Consider the following 10,152-nt stretch of genomic DNA (forward strand, 5'->3'; position numbering starts at 1 on the left):
TTTAAATATGCTTGTAATAAACCACCAACTCTCCAGAAGGTCGATCCAGACTGTCTAAGTCAGGCTGAAGAAAATTTTCACTCTTACCTTTGTGGTTCATTTCCTTGACTGTAATGATGCTTGCAGGAACCTGGCAAAAACAAAACAAAAAACAAAAACAAACAAACAAAAAAAACCATACTGCACTTTCAGAGGGTCTGAATTCAATACCCAGCACCTACATCAAGTGGCTCACAACTGCCTATAACTTCAGGTCCAGGGAATGTAACTCCCTCTTCTGGCATCTGCAGGCACTTCACTCAACCCATGTACATATGCACATAGTTTAAAATAATCATGTTTACCAGCATAGACATTTAATCGAAAATTAACATTGTTTTAAATTTTCATGCGTATTCATAGAAAATGATTGGTTGCATAATGACATTAGAAATTTACCCTCCATTTTCTTCACCCAACCCCTTCCATGTTCCCCTCAAATGGATAGCTTTTTCTTTATTATTGTGTGTGTGTGTGTGTGTGTGTGTGTGTGTACAAATATATAAATACAACCTGCTGAGTCCATTTTGTTGTTTGTGTGTATGTGTGTATGTTTCAGGGCTTACTACTCTACAATGGACAACCACTACAGGAGCTCAGCCCTCAGAGAGGCTAATCCTCCTTCTCCCTGCAGTCGTTATCTGCCTGTAGTTCTTTGTCTAGAGGTGCAATCCCATGGGAATTTCACCCTTACGATAATATGTCCATTGATATTGCCAGTGTTCCAGTCTTGTGTATGCAGCCATTTCTAGGAGAAGAGATGGTTTCACAGCACACTTCCTGGTATTCTGGATATTACAATCTTTCCACTCCTCCTTTGGCAATGTTCCCTGAGCCATAGGTTCAGGAACTGGAATGTACATGGACCTGCTGAGACCGGGATCTCTGTTGTCCAAGTCTGGTTTTCTGTGATGATCTATCAAGCTGTAAAGAGAGGCTCTCTTGCTGATGGGTGATAGCTACACTTGTATCTGAAAGCTGGGGCTGGGAACCACAGATGAAAGAGACCATGTGACCTTTGTCTTTTGCTGTCTGGACTACCCCACTCAATATTTTTTTTCTAGTTCCATTAATTTTCCATTTTAGGATTTTATTTTTTTACTTATGCTTGAATAGCATTTCATCGAATGTATGTATGTATGTCTCACATTTTTTTGTCTATTGAAGGGCACTTAGGTTGTTCTCAGTTCCTAGCTACTGTGAGTAGAACAGCAATTAGAATGGCTGAGCAAGTGTCTGTGGAATGGGATGGTGAGTCCTCTGGGCTGATGCTGAGAGTGGTATAGCTGGCTAGATTTTTTTAACTTTAGGGGAATTTCCATAGTGGCTGTATCTGGCAGTGGCTGAGGGTTCTCTTTTCCCCACAACCTTGCCAGCATTTACTGTCCCTTGTTTTGCTGGTCTTAGCCATTCTGACTGGAGTAAGATAAAAATCTCAAAATTGCTTTAATTTGCATTTCCCTGATTTCTAAGGATGATAAACACTTTTAAAGTTTTTTCTCAGCCTTTTTATTTCTCCTATTGAGAACTCTCTATTTAGATTCCTGGCCCATTTATTAAGGTTTAACTGTTTCATTGCCGTTTTTATTTTTTATTTTAGTTCTTCATAGATTCTAGATATTTGTCTCCTGTTAGATTTCTAGTTGGCAAAGATTGCCTCCCATTCTGTGGGCTTCCTCGTCACTACATTCATTGTTTCCTTGGCTGTGCTAAAGCTGTTTTGTTTTGTTTTGTTTTGTTTTGTTTTGTTTTGTTTGTTTTGTTTTGTTTTGTTTTGTTTTATGAGGCCCCAGTTGTCAATGGTTGGTTTTCATTCCTCGGCAAATGGAATCCTGTTCAGAAAGTCCTTTCCGACAGCTATATCTTGTAGGGCACTCACTGCCTTTGTTTCCTTCTGGCAGTTTTCAAATTAAAATCTTTGATCCACTTGGAGCTGGTTTTTGTATGAGGCCATCGATACAGGTCTAATTTAATCCTCCTGCACGTGGACAACCAGTTTCCCCAGCACCGTTTATTGAAGACATTGACTTTGCTCTGCTGTCATCGGCCTCTTTGCCAAATACCAGATGAGTGTAGTTATAAGTAGTTACGTTTGGGTCTTCTATCTTGTTCTAGAGTCTATTTTTAAAAAGAGGCCCTAGAGAGCTCCCTAAACTTTTCCAGCCACTGAAGGCACAGGAAATAGTCTAAGTCCCCAGATGCCAGCTGCAGTCCCAGCCTCAGATATGGGAATGTTTGGTTGTGTGAGTCCTTGGAGTTACATGTGTTCTGTTATCCCACACATGTAACAGTGGGGTGACTGCTGTCGTGTTCCACCAACTGTTACAGAGGAGCCTCATTTGGGCTGACATCTTGTAATTCTTCCCTTAAAACAGGCAAGCAACACAGCCTAACTGGGAGCACTGAGTTTGTCACCTGGGAGGGACAGAAAGGACATCAGGTTAAAGGTCACCTGAAAAGGCCAGAGTGGCATCTACTGTTGTAGAACACGGTTCCTAGGGAAAGGTGACCAGATATCTATGCATCTGAGATAGGGAATTAATGTCAGACTGAAGTAAGGATACCACCAAAGACCAAGTTGGTGAATTTATTGTGGTTACTTACAAGAGTGTGTGGGAGAGCTTACTCACAGGAGCAGAAATGATTCAAAGACAGCTGCAGTGTGGTAAGCTCACGCCAGCATGGATGAAAGTTCTTGACAACCAGAATCCAAGAGCACACAGCACAATCCAGGCCACAGAATGTCTCTTGTAGCTAGTTCAATTGGCCTGAGCCTCTTCCCAGAGCTCAACTGGTCTGAAAGTGTCTCTCAGAGTCTTCCTTCCTGCTATGCTTGGGGAGAAACTTAGTACATCTGCTGAGCTTCAAGGACTTCCTGAAGCTTTTGATTTCGTTATTTCTGGAGCTTTTCTTTTGTTTTCTTTTTATTTTTTTATTTTTTTTTTGTTTGTTTGTTTTGGTTTTGGTTTTTTTCGAGACAGGGTTTCTCTGTATAGCCCTGGCTGCCCTGGAACTCACTTTGTGGACCAGGCTGGCCTCCAACTCAGAAATTGCCTGCCTCTGCCTCCCACGTGCTGGGATTAAAGGCGTGCGCCACCACGCCCGGCTCGGAACATCCCAAGTCTTAAGAAGCTTCCCTCAAAGATGGAATATTCGTTTCAACACCTACAAAGTAAAACTCAGCTATGAGCAACTGAACCCCTAACTGAACCCTGAGAGCTGAGTTAGCGATGCCACAAGGACCATATAGCACAGTATCTGAGGCTCCGTTGCAGCATACGTTATTTGCACACATTTCCTCTGCACTCCACTGAACTTCAGCCTTACATTGGAAGACAGTTCCATTTCACAGGAGAGAGATAAAAACTCACATATGGTGATGGTGCCAGTAGCTGTATGGAGTGTGGTTTATAGAGGAATCGCTTGCTAGAAGTTAGAATCACCTGTAGAACAGGCCTCTGGGCAAGTCTGAGGGGGATTACCTTGCTTAGTTGAGGTAGGAAAGTGCTGTGGGTGGCGCCACTCATCGGGCAAGAAATCCCGGGATGAGAAAGAGAAAGCAAGCAGAGCTCTGGCATGCATCAATCCACTGCTTGCTCTCTTCTGCCTGCACGTGTACTGTAACTGGCTTCTTCAAGCTAATGCTACTAAAATATACACCATAGCTCCTGTCTCTGCTCTACTACCTACTCTTCTAGCTGTGCCAAGCAATGTCTCTCTCCCCATGTCTCTTTTCCGGGGTGAGGGTGTCCCCATCCTGTTCCCTTTTTTTCCCCTGAGTCAGAGAAGAATCGACCTCACAGAGGGTGCTGCACAGAGCCATGGGGTTATATAAATCCCAGGGCAGAGGGAAGGTGGAGAGGAGGGAGTCAAGAGAAGCAGAGGATGGCAGGAGAGCCAGAGTTCCATCAGCCAAAGAACCATGGTGAGGCTGGGTACCGACTAGGGGAAGCAGGGTCCAGGACCCAGGATCCAGGGTCCAGGACCCAGGATCCAGGATCCAGGACCCAGGATCCAGGATCCAGGGTGATCTGGTCCTGGCCTCCAGCCTGGGAGAGGTGGTGATGAGGGAGGTGGCTGAGCTTTGAAGGTCAGCTGCTTATCTTCTGCCCCATTCAGANGAGGAGGAGGTCACATCTGGAGACCAGGGATTTGCTGAGCATGACCCCGAGGGTCTCATTTGCAGCTCCAAGAGTTTACAAGGTACCAGGATGACTCAGGGGCAGAGGTGTCAGGGACTCTCTGCAGAAGGAACACAGCAGAGCAGGATCTGCTCCCTGGGAGCTCAGCTCTGCCCCTCTGCCGGTTCTGCAGGGCATCTGACCCAAGTCCCCTGGCTTCTGCTGCTTCTCATCTCTTTGGGCCTCTTTTTGCTTATGTTGGCCACCCTGGCTCAAGGTAAGTCAGAGCAGGGCTGGGAGAGGGTGACAGGAGTACAGAATTCTTTTAGGTTGACTTGTTTGCTTTTTTTTTGGGGGGGGGGAGGTCTGTTTTTATTTTATTTATTATTTTATTTTTGCACTTGTTAAGCAAGAACTCCAGCATGGGACAGTAGCTGAGCTCTTAGATTTTCCCTCTGTGGTGATCATTGCCTAGACCCAAATTCACCACAGCTGGGACATCTAAAGTCCACATCCTTCCTTTCATCTGTGACCACCAGCAGCTTACTGTCCTTCTCTGAAATGGGGATCATCTTTCCCTTGCAACTGAACTTGGCACAGCCAGGTACTGTCAGTGTTCATAAGAGGGCATGGGTGTGCTCTTCTCTCTTGCAGTCTCCAGGATTCGTGCATACTCACAGGGACAGACCCAGGATCAACAGGGTAGCTCCAGCTTGGACAAGGGTAACTGGGGCTCTAGGTGGGAGAGGACTCTGAGGTTGTATGAGGCGGGTAACCATGGGCACAGGCATGCTGGATGCATGGCATGATGGGGGAGGCCAGAGACCTGTTGGGCCTAACAGAGTCTGAGACTCAGTGCTGTGGTCTGTGAAATGGGGTCCTGCGGTCAATATGACCACCAGTGTGATTTCATGGGTCCAGCTCTGGACCAGGCACGCAGTGATGCTTAATTGTTGCCAACCTCTCCTTGTAGTTGCTGTTCCTTGGGAGCAGACACACTCCAGCTTGGAGCAGATCCAGCAGATCCAGCAGCAGCTGACTCAGTTCAANGCCTCGCTGGGTGAGACTCCAATGCCTGAGTTAGGACAAAGGGCAGAGCAGAGGGGTCATCAGATGGGTTGGCATCCACCTTCTGGGGCTTCCACTGAGGCAGGCAGGACAGAGCACATGCANTGAGGTCTGGGTTTGGGGAGCTCTGAGTTGATAACTGAAATAAGAGACCAGCCCTGGGCTCTAAGGTCCAAGGCAGAAGGGAGAAGAGAAGCCAGCCACTGAACTCAGTGTCTGCTCCGTAGCTGGCCTGTGCCGGCCCTGTCCCTGGGACTGGGAGCTCTTCCAGGGAAGCTGCTACCTCTTCTCCAGAACCCTGGGCAGCTGGGAAACCTCTGCCTCCTCCTGCAAGGATCTCGGGGCCCACCTGGTGATTGTCAACAGTGTTTCAGAGCAGGTGAGTGGGTCCATCTGTCCTGGGCATTGGACTCTAGATGATAGGAATCTGTGGGATGTGAAGGAGATGCTGTCTGGGAGGGCTTCCTGTAGGAGGCAGCACAATGGAGTGAGGAGGTCCTCTGGGGGAAGAACAGAGGGAAAGCAGTTAGACCTGCAGGGAGTGGAGAAAGTCTGAGACATTGTGTATCCTTCCAGAGATACACCTGTGAACTGAGATATAAATTATTTCCTCCTGTGTGCCCTTTAACCCCCACCCATGGATGCAATTTTATGCCAGAAAACCAGATTAACAGCGATAGGCTTGAGTTCAGAAAGAACATGCCTGAAGGCAGGAAAGAGTGGGATTTTGGAGGGGTGGAGGTATCCTCCTGTCCATCCTCCTGACTCCCACCTCCATTCAGCAATTCCTCAAATACTGGGACATCAGAAAGAATCAGCTCACCTGGATCGGCCTCAGCGATCACAGAAGTGAAGGTTCCTGGCAGTGGGTAGATGACACCCCACTCAAACTCAGGTGAACCCTCAGAGGCATGGGGCAGGGAGATGGCTCTCACTCTAAACAGTCTTCAGTGTTGGAAAGCACCAGGCACATTTCAAATCCAGGACCCTACATCCCTGGACTTTCTGTCCTTTGAGCCTAAGTTTGAGTCCCCAGAATCTGCATTTTCACTTTGCTGGCATGGTTCGCATGGAGATGATGTGGTGACCAAAATGAGAACCCACATTTTGCTAAGCCCTGACCTGGACTCCTGTCCACTGGCTTGGTCCTCAGACTTTGTCCATGAAAGCCCAAGCCCCAGGACTTCTGCCGTGAATGAGGAGAGGGTGGTTCTGGGCAGGATGGCTGTCTCTGATAACTGGTAATGTTACAGCTTCTGGAAAGAAGGGGAACCCAATAACGAAGGCGACGAGGACTGCGTGGTAATGGCAGAAGACAAATGGAACGACAGCCGTTGTACTGCAAACAACTTCTGGGTCTGTGAGCAGCCCTCGGCTCCCTGCCCTCGCCACTGAGGGTCTGTCCTCCCCTAGCCACACAGGCAGCCCTCGGCTTCCTGCCCTCNCCACTGAGGGTCTTGTGCTCCCCCAGCCACACAGGCAGCCCTCGGCTCCCTGCCCTCNCCACTGAGGGTCTTGTGCTCCCCCAGCCACACAGGCAGCCCTCGGCTCCCTGCCCTCGCCACTGAGGGTCTTGTGCTCCCCCAGCCACACAGGCAACTTGGGGGCACTCTGCTCCCCTTCCAGCTGCCTTGTTCATCCCAGTGCCCCTGTTCTGAGACCTTTGAGATCCTGAGAGAGTCCCTGAGGCACTCTACCCTGCAGCGCTTCCCTCTTCCTCTGTGGGTGATTTCAGTTCCACAAATCCTGAGCCCAGGAGTCCCCTCAGTAGAGTCACACCCGCTTGGGGCTGGGGTATAGCTCAATGATACACCCCAGTTTGCCTAGCATGGGTGGCTCTCTGAGTCCCATCCCCAGCACCCAAATAAAATAATAAACTATTAAATGTATACATGGTTTGATGTGTTGTATTTAGTGGATTCTCTATTTCTGACTCTGTCTTCATTGGTAAAACTTAAAAATGTTTCATGTTAACTAGTATATTAGTGTCTACAACATCTTTGGGTTGTGAGCAATTTGTTTTATGGTTTGTTTGAGTCTCACTATGTATTCCTGGCTGGCCTTTAACTCACAGAGACCTACCTGCTTCTGCCTCTTGAGTGCTGGAATTAAAGGCATGCAGCACTACACCTGGGTGAATATTTTTAAAAACACTGATTTGGTACCTGAACACTCACTGAGTGCATTCTCATTCACATTCATGTTTTCACATTCTCTCTCTTTGTCTGTCTGTCTGTCTGTCTGCCTCTCCCATCTCCACATGCCTCTATTTCTCTCTTCATTCATTAGTTCATTCATTCATTTATTCACAGACCCCCAAGCATTTCTTCCAGATTTCTGTACCCAGAGTTCAAATAAAATGCCACAGTCATCATCTGGTGGTTCTAGAGCTTAGCACATCCTTTGCTCTCAAAACAAACTTCCACAGAACTAGTGGAGGAATGACCAGCCCTCTGGGGCTTCCCAAGGCTACAAAGAGCCACTCAAACCTCAAGGTGCTTTCAGCCACAGGCTGTAGAAACCCAGACCACACTTCCTGCCCCTCCCCCTTGTCTTGGCTCGACCTTCTGCCTGGCGTCATGTGCTTCTTCCACCTCCCCAGTAGGTTCCATGTCCTCAAGGAGCAAACCAGTGTCATCCTGGTGTTCCCCTTACCGTGAGCCTCAGTTTCTCCTGGCACCTAAGGCCAGGGAAAGGATAAAGAGCCCCTCCCAGCATCTCTCCCTCAGGGAAGCTGTCTCCAGAACCTACTGTCTCCCAGCCAGGAAGGCCCTTTTTGCTGGTGATGCCAAAGGCTCAGCCTCCCCTAGTATCTAGAAACCTAAGGAATCTCAGCTAGGGTCATCCCAATAGACTCCCGGTATCATCCCCACTACCAGGCCTATAGCTAGTCACCAGAGATGCCCCCCCGCGTCCCCCCTCCACCGATTTCCATTTCACTCCCAGCCCTCTCCTGCCCACCTCCTCCCCATGCCTGATCACCATCCCCATTCCCCTTCCCTCCACACACTCGTAGGTCCCTCTCTCTATCCATCAAATAACTATTTAGTTTCCCCTTCTGAGTGAGATCTGTGCACTCTCCCTTGGGAGCTTCTTATTATGCAGTTGCTTTGGGTCTGTGGATTATAGCATGATTGTCCTGTACTTTATGGCTAATAGCAACTTATAAGTGTCTTTCTTGCTCTGGGTTACCTCACTTGGGATGAAATTCTCAAGTTCCATCCATTTGCCTGCAAAATTTATGATGCCTTTGCTTTTAATAGCTGGATACTATTGCATTATGTAAATACACCACATTTTCTTTATCCATTCTTCAGGTGAGGGACATCCAGGTTGTTTCCAGTTCCTGGCTATTATGAATAAAGCTACTATGAACATAGTTGAGCAAATGTCCCTGTGGTGTAGTAGAACATCTTTTGGGTATATGCCCAGGAGTGGTATAGCGGGATATAGAGACTAAAGTGGCCACCTCCTGTAGCCAGGCAGGACTTCCAGAGGAGGGAGGGGGTGTCAATCCACCCATAAAACCTCCAGCTCAAAATGTGTCCTACACAAGTTGTGCAGGAGTAAAGATGGAGCACAGATTGAGGGAACAGCCAACCAATGACTGCCCCAACTTGAGACCCATCCCCTGTGAAAGAACCAACCACTGATACTATTAATGATGCTATGCTTGCAGACAGGAGCCTAGCATAACTGTCTCCTGAGAGGCTTCATCCAGCAGTGGATGGAGGCACATGCAGAGACCCACAGCCAAACATCAGGCAGAGCTTGGGAAGTCCTATGGAAGAGTGGAAGATAGATTTGAGCAAGCCTGGGGAGTCAAGGACACTACAAGAGGAACTACAGAGTCAACTAACCTGGGACAATGGGGGCTCACAGAGACTGGACCAGGGAGCATGCAGGAGCTAGACCTAGATGCCCTACACACTGTAGCAAGTGTGCAGCTTGGTCTTCATGTAGGTCCCCTATCAAGCAAAACACAGATTATCTTGGTCTCTGTTTCCTGCCATTGGATCCCCTTCACCCTACCTGGACTATGTGGCTAGGCCTAGTCCGACTGGGACTAGATGTCCCAGGGTGGGACAGTACCCAAGGGGGAGGGGCTGCCATTCTCTGAAGAGAAAGGGAGGGAGAAGTGGGAGGAGGGACTTGGAGAAGAGGAAGGAGGGGGGCTGTGATCGGGATTTAAAGTGAATAAAAAATTATTGAAAAAGAGAGAGAAAAGAAGAAAAAGAAAGAGAGAAAGAAGGAAGGAAAGAAAAGAAGAGAGGGAGGGAGGAAAGGAATGGAGAAAGAGGGGGGAGAGGGAGAGGGAGAAAGAGAGAGCTAGACCTCAGGGAGCTTTTAGATTCTTAGAGGGAAATTCCCTCTCGATCCTCTGGGTGGCGCCAGACATCACGGAAAGCGTTGCTCTGTTTGCTTTTCTGCCTCTGCCTTCATGGTTACCTTGCTTCACTCGCTGACCTCAGGACCAAAGAGAGAGCCTGTCCCAGGGAAAATCAGCTCCTTGATCAGGAACCACTCCCTCTCTCTGCCTTGCCTGACGAGTACCTCCCACCTCGCTCGCTACTGCTTCGTGTGGAGTTCAAAGAATTTAATTTTTTTATTATACAGAAGCCTACAGTTACAAAGCTTTGGATACATCTTAGAAAAACTGCAACTTTAGAGTCCTTGAATATTTTAGGCAAACAGCGATTTTTAAAGAGACTTTGGAGTATTAGAGAGGCCTTGAATTTTGAAAGAGACTTTGGATGTCTTAAAGAGACTGGAATTTTTTGTTTTCTTTTGTTTTTCAAGGCAAGGTAGCCATGACTGTCCTGAAACTCACTCTGAAGACTAAACTGGCCCCGAACTCAGTTATCCACCTGCCTCTTCCTTCTGAGTACTGGGATTAAAGGCATAGGCCACCACCACTACCACC

General features: G+C 47.9%; 1 protein-coding gene across 1 annotated transcript; it reads left to right on the forward strand.

Annotated features, from left to right (window-relative positions):
- The first annotated feature begins 3,913 nt into the window (after window positions 1–3,913).
- LOC110300071 (CD209 antigen-like protein C) lies at window positions 3,914–6,811 on the forward strand. The gene is made up of 7 exons (XM_029480907.1): window positions 3,914–3,964; window positions 4,159–4,437; window positions 4,815–4,883; window positions 5,134–5,220; window positions 5,456–5,607; window positions 6,011–6,123; window positions 6,482–6,811. Exons 1-7 carry the CDS (start codon window positions 3,925–3,927, stop codon window positions 6,621–6,623), a joined length of 882 nt encoding a protein of 293 aa, XP_029336767.1. The 5' UTR covers window positions 3,914–3,924; the 3' UTR covers window positions 6,624–6,811.
- The last annotated feature ends 3,341 nt before the right edge of the window (window positions 6,812–10,152 follow it).

The sequence above is a fragment of the Mus caroli genome, chromosome 8 (genome assembly GCF_900094665.2).
Source record: "Mus caroli chromosome 8, CAROLI_EIJ_v1.1, whole genome shotgun sequence".
Taxonomy (NCBI): domain Eukaryota; kingdom Metazoa; phylum Chordata; class Mammalia; order Rodentia; family Muridae; genus Mus; species Mus caroli.